General features: G+C 61.7%; 1 protein-coding gene across 13 annotated transcripts in view; it reads right to left on the bottom strand.

The window, feature by feature from the left end:
- Positions 1–17871: 17871 nt before the first annotated feature.
- KCNQ2 (potassium voltage-gated channel subfamily Q member 2) overlaps positions 17872–24407 on the bottom strand; it is a 46505-nt gene continuing 39969 nt past the window's right edge. For all 13 annotated transcript variants that reach the window (XM_081033527.1, XM_081033538.1, XM_081033532.1 and 10 more), the window contains 2 exons: positions 24180–24303; positions 17872–23301 (listed from right to left, as the gene is read on the bottom strand). In XM_081033527.1, the coding sequence (XP_080889653.1) occupies positions 22570–23301; positions 24180–24303 (856 nt within the window). In that variant the 3' untranslated portion in view covers positions 17872–22569. The remainder of the gene's footprint in view (positions 23302–24179; positions 24304–24407) is intronic.

The raw sequence follows: 24407 nt of genomic DNA, 5'->3' as shown, positions 1-24407 counted from the left end.
GAGGGGAGGGGAGGCGGGGGGAGGGGAGGGGAGGCGGGGGGAGGGGAGGGGAGGCGGGGGGAGGGGAGGGGAGGCGGGGGGAGGGGAGGGAAGCGGGGGGAGGGGAGGGGAGGCGGGGGGAGGGGAGGGAAGCGGGGCCGGACCGCGAGCCGACAGGGGGCGCGGAGGCTCGGCCCGCACGGGTGAAGTTCCCTCGTCCTCCCGGGGCTGAGAACGTGCCCGAGCCGTGGGTGGGGACCGTGGTCACTGCGTGCTAGTGGGCGGTCGCGCCGCAGTTCTGGGTTCGGACCACGAGGCGCCGACCCCAGTCCTGGCTCCCCGCAGCCTGCCCGCAGGGTTACGAGCACCCAGGGGTGCCCCGCACTCGCCTGGGTAACTCCATCTCCCCCGCCCCGCTCTGCAGTTTGGAAATCACAACTCCCTCGGCATCTGCCCGGTGAGGCGGTCAGGAAAGAGCCCACCCCCATCGGCCCGTTCCCGGCAGACCGGGCAGCGTCCAGTGGGGAGCCCAGGCCCTGCGGCCCTCCTTCTGGGGACAGGCAAGCCGCCGTCTCGCTGCCTCCTGGTCAAGCCGGGGGCGGGAGTCTCGGCCCCACCTCCTCGCGCCAGCGAGCCCTGGACTGCCAGGGCGTGAGGGCACCCCCACCCCACGCGCTGTGGCCGTGGGGCAGCACGGAGGGTGTCAGGCTCAGGTGCCTGGAGAACAGACCCCCCGCGTCCCCGCAGGGACCTTCAACACTGTGGGCCTCAACCGAGCTCCCGCGGGCTGTGCCGCTTGACGGGCAGGGTCTCCGCCCTCAGGCAGGTCAAGGTTACCCCCCACAGAGCAGCAGGTGCCTGGACGAAGTCCCGGAAGGGGCTGCTTTGCGCGACAGAACCAGTCTGCAGCTAGACGGCGAGGCGAGGGGCACCGAGCCCCCCAGAGACTTCCCTCCAGTGTGGGGGCAGAGAAAGAGGGCACCCCGCCCCTGAAGAGCCAGAATGTCTGTGACAGCCCCTGCGCCCATCTCTCCTGCCCTGCCCCCTCCACCTCTCCATTCTTCTCACTTGTCCACTGGGGCAGGCACACACAGAACTTTCACATGCTGGGCCCTGAGTGTCCAGTCTCAGCAGTGCTGCTTGCTCACGGGTCTGTGGGCTTCCAGATGCTGGCCCAAGCCTTTGAGAAGTGTGGACTTACTGGGCTCTCACAGCACCCTGAGGAGGTGGGCTCTGGACTTGTCCCTGGATGGGGATGAGGGAATGGATGTCCAGAGAGGTTAAGCCACGTGCCCAAGGTCACACAGCCAGTAGTGAGATTCCAACCCTGGCCACCTGTCTTCAGGGTCTGCAACCTGGCTTCCTCCAGGCCTGGGGCATAGCATATCCCCAGACTGGCCTGTGCCCCTACTGAGATGACCTCCTGGTGGCAGCCATGGTCTGTCCTTCCCTGGAGCCAAGGGAAGTCTGCCCTTGGGGAAACTCCTTGGACCTCCCAGCCCTGGTACATTGCCCTCCTTCGGACCAACCCACAGACCTAGAGCCGTAGTCCCTCCAAACAAGACTTCCTTTCCCCCCCTCTCCTCCTTCTTACCCGCCGAAGCCCCTCAGGCAGTGCCAGACACTGGGTTCTTCTGGCATTGTATGCTCCTTCCATGAGCCAGCTCTGTGCTAAGAACCAGAAGGTTCTGCAAGCTGAGTGGAGAGTGGGCTGAACCAGGAGCTGGTGAGCAGGGCCTGCCTATCATTGACAGAGCACAGGGAGGGGTGGAGGCTCCCAGACCATTCCCACCACGTGGCAGGCAAAGGCTACCTCCTCCAGGGCAGGGCTACTTGAGGTTTAGAACCTGCCAGAGCCCCCCTCTTGGGGAGCGGTCTGGGGAGGGTGATGAGCATGGGAAAAAGTGCGTATAGCCTCCTTTGTCTGTACATGCTATCTTGATGAGAAATCCCAGAACAAACAGGAGAGTGCTGGATGGAGTGGTTTACAGAGCTGATTCCACATTCTTTATTAGTGGGAGAGGCCAACAGTGCTCTGGATGGGTCCCTCCCAGCCATGTCAGCACCCCTAAGAAGCAGAGGTCACCGTTACGCTCCTTTGACGATCTAGGAAGGTGAGGCATAAACGGTCTGTCACTGCCTGATAAAGTGACGTTTGCCTTGTCCTGTCATCCTGTGCACACAGACCTTTTGAGGTGAGGATGCTTCCTCATGCTTCTGCATTTGGGCTCATCCGTTGGGACTTAAGGTTGGGTGCTCCCGAGAATGTTAGAAGAGAGAAGGGTGCATGGTGAGCTGGACCAGTCTGTGAAGGCTTCCTGGAGGAAGGGGCACACAGGATCGTAGCCCCAGGGATCATGGACAGCCACTCCGTCATGCACAGGGAATAGCCTGCAGTTTGCTTAAGTTCCAGAGTCTGGCAATCCCCCCACGCAGCCTATTCAGCCTGGGGGGAGACCCCCACACCTCTGACCTGTGACTGCCATCTCAGGCAGCTCTGATGCTGGAGGCCTCAGATTTGGAGCTGATTTGGCCCAAGGATTCATGTAGCAATCAGGCGGGTCCCCCACCCCTGGCCAGGGCTCAGCCTGGCGTCCTGGCCTGGGCTGGTGCTGGAATCGTCCCCATGGCACACGTCTCTGGCGAAAGAGGCCCTATGTTCTTGGCAGGAGCAGCACACATGCAGTCAGCTGTCCTGTTTCCCCTCACTTTGGCCAGCTCAAACAGTGGGGATGGTGCGTTTGTGACCATTCCCACAGGTAGGTTCAGCCAGTGAGCCCAGCAAGGCCAGCAGACCCGTCTCCACCGGCGCCCCAGGCCAGGCCGGGTTAGCGCCAGTCCTCAGGGCTCTGACATGCACGCTCTCACACATCTGTCCAACCTCGTTTGGCTTTCCCAGAGGATTTGCTAATGTGGCAAGATTAATCGGGTCTAACTCATTAATTTGCACAGCCCTCCCTCCCCACCTGGGCCCGCTGGAAAGCACAGAACCTAGCAATCATCACAGCCTCTGAATTGGCTCCTTACTCCAGGCCTCTAGGCCCCTCCCTCTGGCTGCTGCTGAAATTGTTTCTGAGGGAAGGAAAACGTGGTTCACAGACAAATGAGACCAGCTCTGGAGAGGGCACCTCCATGCCCCGAGTCCTCTACGGCAGGACAGGGTCCTCTGAGGGTGATCATGGGTGGAGGCCAAGGGGAGCGGGTGTGGCGCAGGCTCCCGGAGACCCCTCCCCACCTGCACCCCCACCCCAGCCATTGTCACACTAGCTCCAAAGGCTGCTGCTGAAGCAGAACTGAACGTCAGCTCTGTAGAAAGGCCTCCCCGCTGCTGTTGCCCTCTCCACCCTCCACCCTGTCCCAAGGACATTTCCATGGTAACCAGTTATTGGTGTAAGCAGGGATTGGAATTAAAGGTGGGAGCTTCGGCTGGGTGCCCAGTCTGAGCTGCATGGTCTGTGGAGGAATCATGTAGGGGCTGAGGGAGGTAACCCTGGGAGGGGACAGGAGGGGGCCCATCAGCCCCAGAACCCAGTGGGGCTTCAATGACCCACATGAGCCCAGGGGCAGTGCTGGTGAGCTCAGCTGGGAGGCAGAGTCCTGCCTGTTCACCCACAGCCCTAGAGACTTCTCCCATCTTCCACCTGGCCTCACCTGAGGGGTGGGGGATGTCCATCCCTGCCCTGCTCAAACCTCTGCCCCACCCAGGTGACACTGTACCAGATGTCCCTCCATTTCTTCCTAGGGTCAGCCACAGCAGCCCTTGAACACCAAGTACCCCTGATGGAGGGGACCCATGCGAAGTGCAGTGCTCCCTTGTAACTAAACTTTCCAGAAGTGTTTTCTCTCACCCCGCCTCCCCGACTTCTGCTCCGTAACCAGCTTTACGTCTCTCCCTAGTACTCATCACCACCAGACATATTGCATGTCTTCTGTTGCCTCTCCCCTGCCCCACCCCTGCTAATAATGTAAGTTCACGAGGGGAGGCTCTAGGCTTTACACACAACACCTGTCTCTTAGTAAGGGCTGGGTAAATGTGCTGAGTGAGTGGATGGGTGATGGATGAGTGGGCGAATGGATGATTGCCAAGAAGATACAGGTGAGGCCAGGTCCATTTGGGCCCCTGTGTGCTGCACACCAACCCCCAGCTGGCCCAGACACTGCACATTCAGGCTGGGAGGACCCAGGTGGTTTGGGTTGGTCCTGAACTTACAGGCAGGTGACACCAGGAGGGAGAAATGATGACCATGTTGGGTCAGGCAGGAGCAAGGGTGCTGGGGATTGGGGAGGGGTCTGAGAAACACTCACCTCACTGAGTTTCCTGTCATCTGTCAGGAATGGATTGGAGTGACTTTGGTGGTTCTCGCCTCACTGGGCCTGGCGAGGCCACTCTGCCCTCCCTCTGATGCCCCTGGCGCCCACCATCTGGCTGCCCCTGAAACACTCTTCTTGGCCATTTATTTATGCCAGTGGGACCCTCCCCTAATGCACAGTGGACCTTGCCTGGCAGAGCCCCGGACTGGGCCTGGCGGCATTCTCTCCGGGCTGTTAGGAGGACCGAGCCTGACCTTGGCGTCTGACCCCTCAGCGGGAGCTGTGGTCCAGCACACACTACTGGCGAGTAAATGAAAGGTGCCGGTCCAGCCCCCAGCCACCCTGACCATTGTGTGGGAACAAGCATCCTCCTGGGCTGCAGGCCTCTGCTGACCACCTCCTCCAGGCTGGCTCCTCGTGCTCTCCAGGCCCCTGTGGCCTCCCTGCTCTCAGCACCAGGGACAGCTCCACCCACCGCCCAACTCCCAGGGGACAAAGGCCATCTGAGGCTGTCTTTGCCCATTTCTTTCAGCAAAAGTTTTGAAAGCCATAGAAGGAGAAACATGGACGCTGGGGCCATATCTCCACAGGGGCAGTGCCCTCCTCTTTCCCCAGCTGCACAAGCTTCCAAGCAGACCCTTTACACAGACACTGGTGCCAGTCAGCTGGAGGCCACACAGACTGGGGTGAGGGGTGGGACAGGGCGTCACCACCTAAAACACCAGGCACCTTATTGCAAAGGAGGCTGGACAGCAGCGCACAGCAGGCCTCTCCCCGAGGACTGGGGTAAGCCGTGGACCCCAAGCACATTTCCTCCTGGCCCAGCGTCCTGGGCGTCCGTCCCTCAGCCCTGGCCTGGAGGTTGTGCTGCCCAAAGCCGGCAGCTGCCGACAGGCACCCTTCCTGCTGGGGCACCAGCCCAAGCTGGAGTGTCTTGGCAGCCCCCTTATCCCTCTGAGCCAATCGAGTGTGGCTGAGCCCCAACCCCAACCTTCAAAAGCACTCCTGCCACAGGTGGGCTTCCTGTAAGCTGAGTGTCATCCTTGAAACCTGCAGGATCTTCTTAGACAGCCATTGGCTGGGCTCCCCTTCACGGCTGTGTGTGCCCGCTCTACACACAGACACGCCCCTGCCCCATCCATACACCCCCAGGAGGGCTGCAGCCCCCAGGTGGAGCAGTCTGCAGAGTGAAGACTCGGTTTGTAATGAACACGAACGAGTGTGTCTGCGTCCAGGCTCGCAGTTGATCCAGCAAACACAATCGGTGCTTAGACATGAGTTTAAAATGCTGGCTCTGCCCCTGCCAGCCAGGCACCTCTTTGAGCCTCAGCTGCTAAGTGGGGTAGTGACGGTCCCCAACTCATGGGGCCATTGCGACGATGGAGAGGGGTCGGGCCAGCCGGCATTCAGTACCTGGCTGGGTGTCTGGCATTTGCTGACTTGTCACTGCTGCTGAGGCTAAAATTGCCATTAAACAGAAGCCACCTGGCGATTCCTGCTCTGCCCTTCCAGGGGAAGGTCCATGTGCCCACAGCTACGGGGCTGGACTCAGGGTCACAACTCAGGTGCCTTCAGAGTCCAGGCATGGAGCCAGGCCCGGTGTGGGCCCTGCCACCTGCCCCAGAGACCACAGCGTGTGCGAGCGGCATGTGCTCAGGTCTGGGCCAAGGACCCCCACACAGGGCTCCGTGGCAAACAGCCTAACAGAGGACCCAAATGGCAGGTCTCCGGGTGCCCGCCCGCCCCTCTAGCCAGTGCACACAGACCACGGAGCCTCCGGCCACGCCCCCGAGGCAGATGTTAGCAGAGAGAGTTCAACTCCTTGTGAAGAACTGTGTCCTGACAGGCCACTGGCACAGAGAAGCCCTTTGTCCCGGCCAGCTGGTCGCCTGCCAATAACGCCCCACCTGAGCCTTGCAGCTATCCCAAGGGGATTGGCTGAGGGCCGAGGGTCACCGTGTCCCTTGGAGGAGTAGGGAGGACGTGGTCGGAGTGACTGCCAGCGACTGGAGAGCTGCTGAGCAGAGCTGGGGCCCTGCAAGGGACACTGAACCTGCCCTTCCTCCTTCACCTCCGAGACACCTGCCCTTGCTCGGCCCGAAGCCTGACACCGGTCAGAGACCCTTGCCGCTTCAGATGGAGCTCTGCCTGGGGCCAGGAGCCCCCACCCCACTCGAGGCCTGGCCCCTCTGGGCCAATGGAGGAGTCACGTCCAGGCTTGGCCAGAACTCCTCGTGCTTGCTCTGCAGCAGTGGGGTCTCTCTGGGGTCGGAGCTGCCTCAGGCACAGCGGAGGGGGTGGGCGAGGAAGACCCTGCACCTCCACCCAAAGCCAGCTGGACAGTGCAGGCCCAGAGGCAGGCAGAGAGCCTGGAGGCTGCAGGCCATTTCCTGGGAAGTTTGCACAGGGAGCGCGTGTGAAAGCCTGCTGGTCGGTGGGAACTCAGGTCCCCAAACCCAGGGGCTGATCCCAGTGCAGTGGCTGGCTCCCTGTGCCAGGTGGGCAACTGGATCTTCTAATCAGCACATCCTGTCCATGGTGCTATCCACCCACCAGCGCTGGGCACCCGAGATGCCTGAGGCCACCCAGCACACCAGGGCGCTGGCTGCTACTGCCCCCTCCTCAGTGGGCCGCCCTGCGTGCATGCGTTCTGGGGGGTTCTGCTGCTGGCGTGCTGCCTCGGGACAGGTGGGACAAGGCCGTCCTTAGCCCCTCTATGTGCCAGGCACCCCAAGGACCCGGGGTCAGATGGGGCTGGGCAGGGGCGCTGAGCAGTTGAGGTGGCCGGCCCTGTAGGCCCACCGCTCTGGTTCTCGCTACTTGTTCTGTGCCTGGTTCATGGACGTGCTGAGGTCCAGCTGGGCCCTCGGGCTCTCGGCCGGCCTTCATCCATTTTGGACATTCAGCCTCCGTACAGTGAGCCGGAAGCCAGGACTGGGTGAGGTGCCTGTGGAAGGAGACGCAGAGCTTACTAATTAGTTCTTACTGATGAATGTACTGGCTCGGACCCCGCTGGACACATCCTCTGAGCCAAGCATGGGTGCCTGTCGCTCGCGTGGAAATGCTGTCCTGCCAGGAGGAGGGCAGCTTGGCTCCCCTGCCCTTGGGTTTCTGAGCCCATCCTCATTGTAGGGGCGGGAGCAGGGGAGAAGGGGTTCATTGTAGCGTGGAGCCCTTTTTCATTTCCAGCATGTTCTAACATTTGTCACACCAGATGGATTGTCACAAGCATCTGGGTTGGCATTATTATTCTGTTACTCCCATAATGACAAAGCTGAGGCCCTCAGACCAAGGAGAGGGCCGGGCCACCCACCCCCAGCGTCACAGCTCCGGAGGCCTCCTGCCACCCCCACCCCACGGTCCCCCAACTGTGTCCAGAGCTGTCTGCGCAGGAGAGCGCCTGAAACCCAACTCTGCTCCCTGTTGACAGACACACGTCTACAAGCAGCCGATCATGGCTCCAAAAACCAGGAGCAGGAGCTGAGGCAGCCAGTGCGGGCCTCAGCTACCTGGGTGAGAGGGCGGACTCATGAATATTCTGGCGTCCCCATGGCTCTCCAAGGCTTCGGCCCCTGCTCTCTCAGCCCCTCTCCCATGCCCTTCCCCCTGCCAGCCACCAGGAGGCGGTGGGTGGCCGGCCTGGACGTCTCTGCACCTGAGCCATCATACCTGTTTGGCCATCCAGGTGCCAGGGCCCCACCCAGTGCCTTGTCTCTCTCCAAAGTACCTGCCACGTCCCTGGCCAGTTCTCAGGGAGGTGCTGGACCTCCTCCCAGTGCTGGGTGAAGATGATCACTCTGATGTCGCTTGCAGAGTTTAAATACATTTTCAGCATCAGAAATGCAGATTTGGCCCTGGAGAGCGCTCTTCTTTGGCTCAACCCCCTAGAACGGCATTTCCCCCTCTGAGGGAGGGGCTGGTGGCTCCTTCTCATCAAGCAACTAGCATCAGCAAAGCCCGGACGCCACACACTGCAGCTCCTCATTCTCTGAACTGGCAGGTAGGGGGCATCGCCGCTGCCCAGGGATGTCCCTGTCCCCGAGGCCCTGTGCCAGGCCAGGAGGGGTGAGGCTGAGCCGGACAGGGGCGCTGAGTGGTGGAGGGTCCTGCACTTCTTCACGGGGCCTGCGGTCTGGCTGTCTGGGCTACAGGAAAATGGGCCCCTCAAAGCCTGGGTCCCAGGTCTCACGTCAGGGATGGGCTCTGCCGTGGCAGCTCTGTGGGGACATTCAGGCTGGAAGAGGGGGTCTCTGCCCCTCGGTGAGCTCAGCTGCGCTCCCCCTGCCTCCAGCGCTGTTCTCACCCTGTGGGCCTGAGAAGCCCCTCATAGCACCTGCCGCGCGGACGAGGGTGCTGCCAGTTGGGGCTGCCCTTCACCTTCCGGCTCACTGGCCACTGCCCTCGCTGCTCTGAGCTCCTTCCTGCCTCCTCTGGAGGTGGCCAGAGGCTGAGCCGAGCAGCTGGAGTGTGTGGGTCCCTCATATCCAGGCTCGGATGCTGTAGTTCTGGGGGACAGACTGTTACCTCTGAGACAGTGGCTTCTATGGGACCCCTATGCCCAGACAGCTTCCAGGAGGTAGGTGTGGGGGAAGAACACCCCGGGGCAGAGCCATCCCTCCTCCCTTCCTCCCAGAGCCAGCGGCCAGGGCATCCGGGAGCTGAATCTTCAGCCACCATGACAAGGGCATAAGCTACCATGGATGGCCGAGACCATTGTCCCAGGGGCATGGGACAAGGCAACCTTGGATGACCTTGCCGGCTCAGGCCTCCTGGGAAAGCCTGTGGGACTGGCTCCTGCTGCAGCCCCTCCCACTCACACTGATTAGGATTTGACAGATGACTGTGCAGAGGGAGAGGGCATGTGAAGGTCAGAGGCAGCACTTTGGGTGAGCACGTAGAGTGACAAACATTCATCACGATTAGCATCGCACAGGGAGCGGCCCTCAGGAACCCCGATGTCGATGTCGGGGAGACAGACAAACACAGGGGCTGGGACCTCAAATGGCTTGTGGGGAACCGGAGGAGGACTTTTCCAGGAAAGGGAGACAGAAAGCTAGGGTATCCCCACAAAGTCCCAGCCCGCAGAGCTTACAAACCGCCGCCCCGAGCACAAAGGGACCCCCCACTGCCTGTCCCCACAGACTATGAGGTCCCCTCAGACCATATGTGTGGGGGAGCCTGCCCCCTCCAAGCAGGGGATACTGCTGCTGGAAACAGGGTGGCGGAAAGGGGCTCCACCCTCCCCATTTGCCCTCCTGCAATCCTGCCAGATGACGCCAGGCTATTCCTAAGTAGGTGGGTTCTGTGACTTGCTGAGGGCTGAGACCACATGGTCACACAGGTCTCCCTGTTCCGATGACAAGCTGTATTGGTGCCACAGCGCAGCAGGACAGCCACTGTTCTGCCATTCGCCATGGGCCATGCTTGGAGCAGGGCGCTTCAGGATACAACGTGCTCTGCCCAGGAGGGACCCCTGCCCACTGCCCTGCCCAGGAAGGACCTCTGCCCACTGCCCTGCTATCTGGGAAGAGCTGGGAGGGACTATTGATGGGGGATACGAGCGCCTTGAGTGCAGACACAGAGCAGGGAGCTCATGTGCCCACCAGAGGGACCGACCTGATAGGCGCTGGCGCTGTGCCCCTACTTGGCCTCGCTGAAAGCCTGGGACACCCACACCTCCCCAGCCCCGGTGTCTGCCAGGAGCTCCATGCGGGGGGGGGAAATGTGTTTACAGACCGGAGTCACCAGCAGTCACCAACTCCGTCTGGGCTCCGTCCAGGCACCCAAACCAAGGAGCAGACAGAACGCTTTGAGTCCTCTGCTGGTTTTGCTCAGAGGCTTTTAAATAAACAGTTCTAGCCTGTGTGGACCCAGGTTGGTCCACCTCCAGCGTCCCAGCAATTTCACAGTCACCCAGAAGGAGACACTGCCCCCGCCTGCACCCTGTTCTGTTCAGAACCACATTCATCTTTCAATACCTCATCGGAGACCCTCTGGGCCCTTCCCCCAGCCCTGGACTGTGTGTGTTTCCATAGCAACTTGCGAGTGCCTCTGTTGGTCACATCTATCAGACTGTGAGCTCTTTGGAGGCACAGTCCCCGATGACCTGGATCGCTGTGCTGGCCGGCAGATTGGGAGCGCAGAGGGCACTATGACCCCAAGCCCAGCCCCCACGGGGACAAGCCAGTGAGCCACGTGTCCACAGCCTCATTCATTCCAGCGTAGTCTTGAAGACAGAGAGAAAACCTCCCCCTTCAGCTACAGTGAAAGCGGGCCCACAGGACACACACATCACCAGTGACAAGAGGGCAACCTGGCCCTGGCCCTAGGAGAGGGAGGCCGGCGGCCAGCCCTCCAGTGGGGGCTGGGTGGCTGCACCTCCTGGCGTCCTGCTCACCAGATGCCTCTGTCTGCTCCCTCCCTCCTGCTGCCTCGATGAGATGGGGATGGCTTCTGGCCTCCAGCTGAGTGGCAGCATCACTGTCCCAGTGCCAGCGACGTTTCTGGAGCAGACAATTTGCTGCCTGGGGGGTCCCTGTCACAGCAAGGCACTCAGGATTCCAGGCCCTCGGAAAACTCCAGAGACAGCTGGTGGAGCTACTCAAATGCCAGCAGGGGGTCCACTTGGGCCTGGGGTGCCACAGAATCCTGACGCCTCCATTTGATCTCTAAAATGGGGCCAACAGCACCCCAGGTGTTTGTAGCTGTTGAGTTCCATGCCCTTGTCCTGGGGAGTGTGTGCTGGACAGAGTTGGGGTGCAGAGGGAGGGTGCCGCTGGAAGGACAGGTGAATACAGAGTGGGGACGTTCCCAGCCTAATGTAGATGGAAGGGCTGCACCCAGACGGGGCTCTCAGGCCCCACCGCAGGGGGAGGGCAGCACAGCCCCTGTGCCCTCAGGTAGCATTGGGCAGATGGGGCTGGGTGAGACCGGGAGTCCCATGGCTGTGCGTGCTGCCCCACAGGAAGGTGGTTCCAACCGTGAGGGGCTCTGGGGCCTCAGACACCCTGAATTCTGAGCCCTGGTTCCTATATTTTATGGGCAGAAAGGCCCGTGCACACTGCACCTGGATGCCCACTCCACGTCCCCACTGCATGCAGCTGTCATCCAGGCTGGGCCCCTCCCAGAGGGATTGTCCATCTGCCCTTGACCCAGCCCCTTCCTTTCAAGTCAGGGACCTGCAGCCAAAGGCACCCTGTTCCCGGCACAGCTGCCCAGGGCAGCTGCGTGCCCTCCCTTCTGGCCCCCAGCGTTGGTGACAGGCAGGACTCAATGCCAGAGTCCTCCCTGCTGACATGCCTGCTGGTTTCCACGTCACCGGCCTGTCGGTGCTGGCAGGGTTATCTGAGAAAGAGGCTTCTCTCGGTCGCCTTGTTTTTTTAACGCACATAAAATATTTATGCGAGCATTTCTCGCTGCCTGGAGAAAAGGACTCTCTCTTCCTCAGTCACCCCTTCAGCCTGAGGGGGTGACAGCCAGCCCCCCAGCAGTGACCGCGGGGTGCACACGGGCTGGCGGGGAAGGTGGCTCAGGCCTGGGAACTTGGTTTTCTGAGCAGCCTGCCTAGCAGGGCCCCAGCTTCCGTGCCCACCACACACGACGGGTTTTCACTGCCTGGTCTCCCTCATTCTTTGTATTGTGTTTTATTTCCTTAGTGGTGCAATGATTGGAGGTTTGCTTGGCGTTCCTAAATTACAAAACTGATGTGTGGCGCCTGTGACCACTTCTGCAGCCTTACACAGAGCACTGAGTTGGGGAGTCTCTCACGCTTCCCTCTGCCTCACTCCCCATGTCCTACCATCGGCCTGGATTTAAAGGCTGAGGCTTCCGGGGGCATCACTGCTCCTGGCAGAACTGGGTGTGTCGGGGTGCAGAGAGCAGGGCGGGGCCTGAAGCTCCTGGCCCCCCTGCCTGTGGCTGTGGGCAAGTGGATTCCCCACTCATGTGGAGTGTCAGGGCGAGCCGCGGGGAGATAGGCTCTGCTGGCCAGCAGTGTGCCTCCGCTCCCAGCTGACCAGCCCTGATCAGCCTCCCTGCAGCCTGGGGCTGGGGACCCCCTTCCCCCCAGGGGACGCGGAACAACACAAGCAGGGACCACAGCTGAGCTTGGCTGGACTGGAACCCAGGGACTCACACCTGGACGCTGGTCTTTACCTGGGGCAGGGGACAACCTTTGAGTCCTCTGGGTGGCTCTGAGCCCCTTCACAGGACAGAGTTCTGAGGTGTGTGTTCTCTGACCATGGAGCCGAGGAGATCCGAATCTGGAGACCACCACCTCACCTCTGCCTGCCCTGCGGGGTGCACCTTCCGGAAGTGCAGGGCTCACCCCAGCCCCTGGGAACCCAAGTTCCCCCAGAACTCACGGGAGCCACTGCGGAAGACGGTCTGCTTCCAGGCATCGTTGGCACTGAAGGTTCTGGGAAGCCAGGCCCAGCACCCCTCCTGTCCCCGGACAGAACCCCTTGCCTGGCGTTGGCCCTCCATTAGCCACTCGGCCCGGCAGCGTTCACAGCCACCTCTCCCTCCCCACCCCAAGCTGAAGCCCCATCAGAAGCCTGGGGAGGGGCGAGGCTGTGAGGGCAGGGATGGGTCTCGTCCCAGCACATCTGCCGTAGAACCAGGCCATGCCCCTGCCCCTGTCCCCGACACCCACCCGCTCAGTCCCGTCCGGCTGCCATTTGTCGCAGCCAGCCAGCCTTCCCCACCAGGAGCTGGCGGGCACCATTCTGTGCCCTCTGCACGCACAGCATAATCTAGGAGAGGGGGCACCGAGTCACCAGTGCTGCGGGGAACGCGACCCCATGGCCTGGGCACTGACTGTGCACACCCTGTGTGGGGGCTGGGGTGCAAAGGAGAGAAGGAGCCAGCGCCTGACGCCGGGAGCTGACCCAGGAGGTAGGCACCTAGATGATGAAGGAGCAGGGTGTGGTCAGGTTCATAAGAACGACACCCATGCCAGCCCATCAGGGAGCCTTCAGGGAGGAAGCTGCTCCAGAGAGAGGCCTTGGGCAGGGTGGAGGTCGGGCAGGGCTGCAGGCGCCCACAGCACCAGGGCTGCCTCCGGCAGTGACGTGGGGCCGCCCCTCGCAGGCTCTCTGCGGAGCCAGCAGGATTTGGTGTCCATGCCTATCAGGAAGGAAGTCAACACAACCCCACTGCACTGCAAATGTCAAACCTACCGTGAGGTGGAAAATTAGCAACTCTGAATGTCAGGGAGGGAGTCTGACGTGGCTGAGCTGCTCTCCAGCTCCTGGCCAGGGGATGCAGGAGGCGGTGGCTGGAGCGGGGCCACCACCAGGCACTCACTGGCCACCAGACGCTGTGCAGCCAACATACACGAGGGATTCAGTTTCTGGACTCTGGTCTCTGGTGGGAAGCCCTATCCAGGGACATCTGTGCCAGAAGGGGAGTGCTGAGAGAGCCTCCCTCCAAGATCAGGGCTGCAGATGACAACATATGCAGATGATAAGATCAGGGTCGGCCATGTACAGGCCGAGATAAAATTTAACCAGCACAAGGTGAAATCTGATCCAGGGCTCCCAAACCAAAACCTGAATTCATGGTCCTGGGCTGAGATTGAGTCATGAGAAAAAGACTGAAGTTATTAGTGGACCACAAGCCACCCAGGACAGAGTTTGACTGTATTACAAGAGATCTCCTGTTTGGAATGTGGGAGGGGATAGGGCCATTGGCCTCTGCCAGGTGGGTGCCCTGAGGTCCTGGGGCCAGTTGTGGGCTTTACTCTGAGAGGAGTCTGGGTGGCTGGGCTACCAAATGCAACTGTGATGGGTGTGACACAGCCCGTCTGAGGGTGGTGAACAGGCCAGGGCAAACTGAGGCTGAGTGATCACCAATCACGGAGCTACAAGACTGACAGTGCACTGAGTCAGAGAGGAGCTAGGTGACATCTGAGGAAGGGCTGCCAGACAGAAGCCAGGACAGCGAAGAGCTGCCCCCACAGCCCCCTAGCCCATTGTCCCCTCAGCCCCCAAGCCTGGCAGGGGTCACTCACCTCTGCCACCAGGAACAGGTCTGGCCTTTGGGGTGAGGCGGCCAGACCCATCAAATGAGTGACCTCCCGGGACTGCTCTGAGCAGTTGGCCCCAGAGACCTCCCTGGAGGGCTGGCCGGCTGCAAACGCCCCCACCCCAGGCTGATTGCGAGATGACCAGTAGGCCTTGCCCTCGGCAGAGATGGACGCCCCAACAGGCAGTCACCAGGACAGCCTGGCCTGGCTTGAATCCCAGCACAGCCCCTTTGTGGGGCACCCAGCACACCTCCACAGCCGTCTCTGTGCTGCGTGCCCGGCGAGGTTTCCTAGCTGCTGTCCAGGGTCCCAAGGCCCGTGTGCACCTCATCTCCACGTACCCTGTGACCAGCACGAACCTACTCAGTGAATGAATGCATGAATGAATGAAGTGTGACCACTTGCAGAGAAACCTTAGGCCTGTTGTAGAAATTGGGGCTGGGCCAATTCTGAGAATATCCCCTCAGGGCCTTGGGCCACCACGACCCCGGGGGCTGCAGGCCTGAGGGTCCCCTGGGGCTGTGTGAGCAGCCAGGCCCACGTCCTGAGTGAAGGTGAAGGACTCTAAGGCAGGAGATGATGTGCCCCAGCCTGGCTGTGGGCTGGGTGCAGGCCGCTTCCATGGTGGCCGCCTCTGGGTGAACGCTGCCACCTGGTGGCGTCCTGCACACAGTGACTCTGGGGCCCAGAGGGCGACGGTGCGGGGGTGGTGCCATTCCACCTCTGGGAGAGTGGGGTCCTCAGGCATCTGGCACACGTGGGGGTCGGCATGGCCCCAGCAGCTGATCCTGCCCAGGACGTCTGTTTCCCCCGTGTCCTGTCACTCCACTGACCACGGCCCCTCTGACACCGCAAACATCTCTAGGTCCTCTGAGCCCTGTTCTCCTTTGGGCACTCAGAGACGCCCGCAATGCCTGCAATGTGCCCCCTCGTGATGGAACCCCCATGGCATGTGGGTGACAGCAAGCAGAACAGTGCATCTGCGGGGGCTTCTGTGCTTATGTGGGGGCCTCGCTGAGGTCACCACGGAGCAGAGCATGTGTTTAGGGTGTCATCTCGTGGACAGCTCGTCCAGGAGGGAAGAGGGTCAGAAGGTGGGGGAGGGGCCAGCAGCCAGAGCGCCCGAGCGGCCACATGCTGGGCAGGCCGTGGGGCCGCAGACCCTCCCGCCCGTGACCCTCAGCCAGCACCACTGGCAGGCAGAGCTCTCCCCCAGGGGTCTGCAGTGCCCCCTCATCTGAGCCCAGAGCCACGTGCCCTGGCCCGCCTACTCCATTCACAGCCCAGACACCAGCCTGGAAGCCACCGGCTTGCCCGCCGACCGGCCAGCTCTGACTCAATCATCTGCAGCCTTGCCCAGCTCCTTGGCTGTGCCAAGTCAGGTGCCCGGACTGGACAAGGTGCCTTGTGGGACCCAGGTGACAGCTCGGGAGTGAGGGGGGACACACAGATGGTCCCAGAAACCAGGGTGGCTGTGTTGGGGAACCCCAGAGGGCAACTTAGTTGGGGCCCAGCTCCACCGTGCAATCTGGTCACACCCCAGCAAGTTTGGGGGCCACCTCCTGTCCCTCCGCTTACCTCTGACCAGGGGCACCCCAAGCTCTCTGTGCCTTGGTTTCCTCCCTTGAAGAATGGGGTGATTGCTGATGATACCTCATGGGTGATGGGTGCATGCCTGAGTGGGTACGTGGCCACGTGGGCCACACACAGAGAGGGCAGGGAAAGCTCTGGGCATGTGAGGGAGCAATGGGGACCACAGGGCCACAAAGAACCCAAAACGCCTGCCCTTCTCTGCATTGCTCTGCTCATCCTGCCATCAGCTGGCAACCAGTATCTGGCCCAGGGCCTGTGAGCGCTTCTGGGAACAGAATTGGGACCGGCTTGGGTCCCCCAGGGACCTTTCTCTTGCTTTCTTGGCGTGGAACCCCGAGTTTAGCTGGGCACGTGGCACCCAGTATAAAGGCTCCATTTCCCAGTCTTACCACAGACTGACTGGGTTCTGTGGATGTAAGCGGAAGCTCTGTGTGTGTGTGTGTGTGTGTGTGTGTGTGTGTGACAGTGTGCCCTTCTTCCCTACACCCCCTTCTGCTAGTTGGAATGCAGGTGCAATGGCTACACTCCAGCAGCCACACTGGCCAATGTGGTGACCCTGAGGAGGAAGCCATGAGCCGAACAACAACACAGGAGGGTCCTGGGTCCCCCGCCACCACAGGGCCACCTGCCACACTGGTCGAGACAGGCTCCCTCTGGACTTGTAGACCATGAGACAAACATGAGTCTATTCTGTTGAACCCACGGTATATTAGGGTTTCTCTGTTAATCACAGCCAAGCCCAAATCACCCTACTCCTAGGTGACAGTTCCTAGAAGCAGAGAAACTGCTTGGCACAAAAAAATAAGGCAACCAGTTCAAAGACTGCTGGGGGGAAGCAGATCATGACATTCTTCTCCCACGGCCATGGGGAGGGAGGACAGAGCTGGGCTCCTGCCTCAGCCTTCTGTACCCAGCATGGAGGGGCTGCTAGAAAACCCCCAGAGCGCACTGGGGTCCAGGTTTCACTGTCCCCCAAACTGCTCAGAAATCAGGCAGAGTGAAGTGTGCCAGCCAGGGTGTCTGAGGGCCATGCCAGCCGTGGTGGCCTCCAGAGCTCACAGCAGAAGTTCCCAATGTTCGGAGATGGTTCTGCAGCCCTCGGTCCCTTGGCTCTGGTGGGGATGGGCAGGGGACCCTGGTTAATGCTGTGAGTGAACAGAGGTGAGCTCAGCAGCCGAGCCCAGCCTGCAGGCAGGAGCACAGTCTGATTCTCCCCCAAACGCAAAGTCACCCCAGCCCAGAACTTCCTGGAAGGCTTGTAACACAAAGGCTTCTTGTTGGCAGCCTGGGTCTGCCAGGCCCTCCCTACCCTTAGGACGTCTGCGAAGGGGCTGGGTGCCAGTCACTGGTCAGTACATCTCAGGCTGCTGAGCCCTGCTAAGTTGCTCTTATAGGTTATGACCCCCAGGGAGCCCCGGGAGAGTCTGGTGGGGGCGGACAGTCCGACGGACAGTCTGGGGGGCAGGGGAGACACAGCACTGCAGCTGAAACTCACACAGCTGGGCACTTGCTGGGTCCCTCCCAGGGAGACGGAAGAGGAGGTGGGGACAGTGAAGGGGCAGCTGCCAGACAGCAGGAAGTGGCTCTGAGGACAGGAGGGCAGGCTGCCTTCCCAAACGCTGGTGGACCCCTGTGCACAGAGCCCATGCCCAAGGACCAGTGTAGCGTTTCCTGGGGGGTCCGAAGGCTTCTGTCCCAGGACCCCAGCTGCTCCTGACAGCAGGGAAAAGGGTCACAGGCAGTAAGCCTGGGGTGGGGAGGGGCGGGGGGGGGGCGTGAGCAGGAAGGTCTTGTTCTGAGCCACTGGTTGGGGTCCTTTGTTATGGCAGCGACAGTGTGAGTCCCCCCACCCCCACCAAGGGAGCACAGTGAGCTCATGGAGTCTGTTGATGTCCCAACCACGCGCCTGCGCCGCAGGCCAGCAGCCCAGAGAGCGTGCAAGAGGAAAGAGCTCACACCTGTCCAGGTTGAATCACTGCTTTACTAGTGCACAGGTCCACTGGGCACCTGAACTCGTCCCTGTGGCAGTAGAACTCTCCTGAACGTTTCATGCGCGTCCCTGCCGCAGATGCCACACCCGAGGTCCCCGGGAACCTGCGCTGGGCCCGTTTTCAGGGCACAAGCATCAACCTGACAGTGAGATGAGTGAGTCAGCATCGCGCTGGTCCACAGAAAACTAGATTCATTCCTGGGCGTCTGTCCCTAGAAAGCGACAGTGTGCGGCGGCGACACGGTCACGGAGAGAAGGCCTGCTTGCTACGGTACAGGGCACACTGTGCTCCAGTGTGCAGCACACGCAAGCATTATGAAATATTCTTTGGAGCGTGAACAAAAGTGCAAAGACAGCCAACAGCTCAGATGGGGAGACGCAGCCAGCTTCCGGCTGGTGGTGACAAACCATCCGGACGGCGCACGGAGGGGACGCAAGCGGGTCCCAGGCGGATGTGCGCTTGGAGCCCCCAGCAGGTGTGAAGACTGGTGTGAGGCCTGCCGCCACTCGGCACCTTCTGTGGAGCTGCTCCTGCAGGCCGCGGACATGACGAGGCCGCGGGGTCCGGTGTTGGGGCCTGGCAGTCACCAAGGGGGCATGGGGTGACCTCTGTGAATTCCTGTCAACACTCATTAAGGCAACTTTATGAAACACGGTCAGAGCAATATGTGGGGCATGTGGCAACAAACGCACCCCTGCCTGGAAGCCCCACCCCCGGGAGGGTCCCCTCCTATCTGGGCACCTGATCTGCCTGTCACAATGTTCTCCACCAGCCAGGGGCACCCACGCAAGTGTCCAAGACAAGGCCCACCCAACTCTTCCCACAAATGACCTTAGAAGGTGGTAGAGAGGGGTCTCTCCTCCAGGAGCATGTCTCACTCTCTACCCTGTTTCCATCGTTACCTCCTCCTGGGGTCTGCTGTCAGCCCCTCCCCTCACAAGACGGCAGACTCGAACGAGCAAGGCCCCCAGTCCTGCATGCTCCAGAGGCTACAGTGTCCTGCCTGGACAGCCAGCTTTCCCAGGTGTCTTGGAGACAGTAGCGGTGTGGGTCCCCATCCCCCACCACCACCTCCTTCAGGAAGACCTCCTTGGTTGTCTACTTAGTGTTTGGCGGGAACCCAAGTGGAGCCTGTCCCTGGGGACAGGAACACAGGAGGGAAGGTGGCCTGGGACACCATCCCCAGGACACTAAAAGCAGACAGCCCCCGTGCAGGGCCCCCCAGCCTCCCTGCCCCACATGTCAGTACATATAGGCAGGTGGCAGGTCTGTGCACACCACCTCTGAGGGCAGCGGAGGACCACATCAGTCAGGGAAGGGATGTGTGGTTCTGGACCAGTGCGCACTGGGCACCGAGGGCATGGAGCCCCGACGGCTCAGAACTGGGCCACCCCACAGGGGTACAAAGTGCCCCCAAGCCCGGCACAGTGGGTCCTCAAGGTCAAACCGTCCCTCTTCACACTGCATTCGTTTCAAGGGCTTGTGACGTCGGAGGACGTGGAAACTGCTGTTTTGTTTGCTCTTGCAGCCTGAGACCCAAGGGCAGGTGCTGCACCCACCGATCTGTACATTATTTACAATTCAGGGTGAATGTGAGATAGATACAAATGCCAGCGTTTCTACAAAGGCCTCCCAGCACCCACCAGCCCTCTCAGCTTCTGGAAGCTTCTAGAAATGTCTCAGAGCCAGGTCCTATCCACAAACATGGGGGCAAGGGCACCTGGTGTAAGGGTGTCCCCTGAGCACGGATGGCTGGTGAAGGGGTGACCCCTTCTCTGCCGTATTCACATGTCAAATCCACAGCCACAGAGTGCGAGTGACGGGCTCCAGCCTAGTGAGGGAGAAGGGAGGTTAAAATAATGCTGAAGATGCGTGAGGCTGCCTGGCTGATGCCCTGGGCTCTGACTCGGGTGATTAGGGGCAGGTCTCGGCTCTTCCTATGCTGGACATTTGGCCCCTATGAAGCAGCCCTCGCAGTGTGGGGTCCTGGAGCCTGGGCAGCTTTCAAGCCCCCAAAGTGGGCGGTGTTGCTGAGAGGGCAGCTGTGGCCTCCGTAAGGATGGGTCTTGGGGGGAGGCAGGCCCAGAGGGAGTCCTCTGCCACCTGGCTGGGGTCCCCCAGCCCTTAGGCAGCCCAGTTTGAGGTTTCATGTGGACAGAAGAGGGAGCTGTTGGGCCAGAGCACACCAATAAAGACAGGACAACATGCCACCTGGCAGTGACAAGGCTGGGCCATGGGCCAGGGGGACACGGGAAGCCGGCCAGCACCCCAGCCTCACATCTGGACACCACAAAGGGGCCAGGACCCCCCTGGCCCAGACCACGCTGTTTCTGGGCATTGGCCAACCAAAAGCTCCATGGCTGCCCGACCAGCTGTGGGGGTGTGAGGGGGATAGGGCACATGGGACCCAGGAGCCCAGGACAGCCAGGACACCCTAGGCTTCAATGTCCCAGGCCCGGCAGTGAGGCCTGAAGTCCCTAATTCCTAGTGACTTCGGGCAGGAAGAGCCAGGGTGAGGGGTCAGACACAGGCCGCCAGTCAGAAACACGATGTGTGTGCATATGGGCAAAGGTGGGTGTGAGTGTGCGTGTGGGCCTGAGTGTGCGCGTGCGTGCTCCCGTGTGGGTGTGCTGTGTGTACACGGGCGTGTGTGTGAGCACGGTGTATGTGTGGGCATGGGGGGCGTCCCCAGCGATCACATACGCTGGGCCTGGCAATGTTGGCTCTCAGCCACACTCGTGTCACACACCCCCAACACAGTGCACAAGCTTCCTGAGGGACATCCAGCCTCTGTCCTGTCACACTTCTCTGAAGACGGGGACGGGCAGTGGACGGGCGCTGTGGGGACAAGCGGGGCTCAGGCCTGGGTCTGGGGGCCCCGAGAGGGAGCCTCTCCCCCAGCATCCCTTCAAACCATCTCCCAAGCAGCTGTGGTCTCCTCTCTCCAAGGGGCAGACATGTTCCGCAGCAGATTTCACGCCCTCCTTGCTGAGTGGGGCATCTGACAGTCTAGCCCCACCCCTTCCTGTTGCCACCTCAGGGACACCTGCGTCTGGCTGAGCTGCTCTGGGGACAGGAGGCACGTCACAGGCCAGCTCCCCCTGTCACCAGAGGCACACAGTTCACAGAGCAGGTGGGACAGGATGGAAACCTCTCTGAGGTGGGGGAAAGGTCCCCCCCAGCACGAGATCCCACAGGGGACACAGTTCCTGTTGCTGGTGACCAGTGCAGGAGCAGCCCCGGGGAGCTGGTGTCAGATGTAGGCGCTCAGCTGCTCTGCCCGCCTGGGGCCTGCAGCTGGAGTCCCTCCCAAGGGGACAGACAGGGAGGTGCAGACCCCAGCCCCGAGCCCCCCAAAGGGAGCAGCGGGCAGGGTGGCCACTTGCCCGGGTCACTTCACACCAGCCACACCAAGTGCCAGAGGTGTCTACACTGGAAGAGACTTTGAATCACCGCAAAGGTGGCTTAGCTGGGCCCAGGCCTGGCGCACACGGGGTCCCTGCCTTAGGGGGTGCCAGAGCCAACTTGTTCTGTTACCTCAAACGCCAGGCTCCCCACAATGCCTGCCTTTGGGCTCCCAGCTCCAAGCTGCTGTCCCTTGGGCCCAGGTGCCAATGACAGGAAGGTGGGGGGGGGGTCCCTGCTCCCCAGAGACCAGGGTAGGAATGGGTGTCCCTGACTCCCAAGACAGCAAGAGGCCACAGCTAAGGGACCGGTCAGTGGAGGAGAGCAGGTGGGGACGGTCAGCTCCTATGAGAACAGCACCTCCCACAGGACAAAGCTGCCTTGGCCTCTGGACGGGAAGGGGCTTTGAAGGGTTTTCCTAGTACTTATGTATCGTCCATGCCTGGGTTCTCTCAGGCCACCAGTGGGGGATGCAAGAAGGATGGTGTGAGAATCTGTCACCACAACCCACCCAGTCCAGGGACCCTGCAACAGAAGCCCAGCCCAGAGCAGTGCCCTCACCCACCCAGCCCGCTCCCACACTGGGTCTCTAGACAATAGCTGGCCACAGCCCATTGACCAGTGCCCGGCCAGGGCCAAGAGCGCCAAGAGCGCCCACCCCCACATCTCCTGCAGCCAGGACAGCCCCAAGGACCCCTTCTAGAAGCCTGAGGAGCAGGCCCTTCCCACGAGGTCCAAGAGTCACCATGTTCCCTTGTGGTCCCGTGGCCTCGCCCCCACTCTCCAAGCCAGGGTCCTGCACTTAGGGCTGCTTTCCATCACAGACACTCAGAACCCAGGGAGAGGACAGGGATGGTGCTGGCCGCTGACTGGCAGATCAGACAGGTGGGCACCCCAGAGGCCAGCGGGCATCGTCCCAGCCGTGCACAAGACAGCCTCAGGGGGACAGGCCTGCCCCTCGCTGGCGCCCCCTCAGGGCCCTGCTCTGACCCCACACCTCTGCACGGCTGCCAGGGGCCTGTCCTCGGCCACCACCCAGACCTGCACCCACGTGGGCCGACGGTCTGCAGAGTGAGCACAGCCAGCCTGGCTGCCCCTCATTGGAAAAGAACTTTTGTCACCCTTCACTGTGGAGATCAGAGAGCCCCCTCCTGCCCGCATCCTGCATGGCACCCACCTTGTGACTCTAAGAAAAGGCCCCCTGGGTCCCACCTCCAAACCCCAAGGCCAAGAGTCAGGGAGAGGCTGCGGGGGCCTCATTTCTCATTTCCGGGGCCCGGCCCAGCCCACATCACCGAAGGGGCCCTCGCCTGTGGCCGAGCGCGGTGGCGGCCCGCATGGGGTGCAGAGGTCCGAGTCTGTGTCCGACTCCCCCTCGGCGATGTAAGGTCTGACTTTGGCACAGGGTGCGGCGGCCGCGTAGCAGCTGTTCAGGGCGTCCAGGTTCTCCTTGGACTGGGAGATGCTGAAGCCGCTGAAGGAGCGCTCCAGCTCCTCGTGGTCCACAGACGGGATGGAGATGGACGTGTCGCTGTCCCGCAGCGCGCCCTCATGGGGCCGGCAGGCGGGGGCGTCCTCATGCCTCAGGAACTCCGCGCTCACCCGGTGGCCCCCACCATAGGCAGACAGCGAGCGCTCGTGGGCGGGCGGGGGCGGGATGCGCACCAGCTGGCTGTGGTCCCCCACAGGCGAGGTGCCCTGGCCCTGGCGGGGGTGGCCCTGCTGCTGCCACGAGGTGGAGGGCGGGCACTGGGATGGGAGCCCCGCCGGGGGCGCCGAGAAGTTCTTGTGGCCGCCGGAGCTGGTGGAGCGGACGAGCTTGACGATGCAGCCGCTGCGGTCGGCCTGCTCGCGGCTGTCCTCGGGGCTGTGGTACGGAGGCGCCGGCTCCGGCTCCTTGGCCCCGAAGTATGCCTGGGTCTCCGAGGGCGGGATCCCCATGCGCTGAGTGTAGATGCTGACCAGGAAGTCCAGCTTCTTCTCCATGGACAGCACCTGCAAGGCAGGCTGCTGGGGCGCTGGCTCCCGCACAGGTGGGCTCCTGGGCCGCTCCCCACACAGATGGGCTCCTGGGCCACTCCCCACACAGGTGGGCTCCTGGGCCACTCCCCACACAGGTGGGGGCACTTGGGCTGCTCCCTGCAGAGGTGGAGGGACTTGGGCTGCTCTCAAAGATGGGACCTGGGCTGCTCCCCATATAGGTAGGGGAACCTGGGCTGTTCCTCACAGAGTTTGGGGACCTGGGCTGCTTCCCAAAGAGGTAGAAGCATCCAGGGGGCTCCCCACAGAAGTGCTGAGGCAACAGGAGGCAGTCCCAGCAGCAGCTCAGCCTCTGACCCCACCTGTCCCTGCGTGTGGCCTCAGGGCTTCAGAACGCTGGACCCTGGTGCTTGTCTGGGCCACCCTGCTGCCCACTGTGAGCCCACCCCTTGGAGCAACCTGCACAGATGGATGGCACCGCCTTTCCCTCCTCAGCTCCCAGAATCAGAGCCCAGTGAAGGGCCTTGTGTGTGGTTTCTGAGGACTCGCTCCCAGGAGAGGGCAGTGGGGACAAGGCTGCCAAGTGTGAGAGAGAGCCACTCACAAGGCCTCAGTATGCAGTGTCCCACCGTGCAGCAACCCCCCCCAGGCAAGAGGAGGGGGCACAAATGGTGCTCCTGGCCCTTAGGGTCTGTGGCCCTGATGGTGCAGCTGCAGAAAGGGTCCAAGTGCAGCACCCTCAGCTATGAAGGGCCCCACGTCCCCTGAAGCTTGAGGACCCCACCTGCAGTGTCCATCCCAGGTAGGTCAGGCTAAAAGGCTGGGCAGCGCTCCCCCGCCTGTCCCACCTACTTCTCCACTTTGCCCAGGCAGCCCTCCCCAACCTGGCCCACCTGCTTCTCCACCTTGCCCAGGCGGCCCATCATGCTGGGGTCCTCGGGCAGCTCTGCCTCCGCTGGGCCCTTGGTGCGGTCCTTGTCCGTCATTGCTGGGCCCCGCCCCACGATCTGGTCCACTCTGCCAGGAAGAGACCCCGCCCCCTAGCATGAGTTCCGGTGGGTGTGGCGGCCGAGGCCCTCTCCTCCTGGGCCAGGCCACAGGACCCCAGATCCAGGCTCCAG

This window comes from Rhinolophus hipposideros (genome assembly GCF_964194185.1).
Source record: "Rhinolophus hipposideros genome assembly, chromosome: 22".
Taxonomy (NCBI): Eukaryota; Metazoa; Chordata; class Mammalia; order Chiroptera; family Rhinolophidae; genus Rhinolophus; species Rhinolophus hipposideros.
This window is presented reverse-complemented; position numbering and strand designations above follow the sequence as displayed.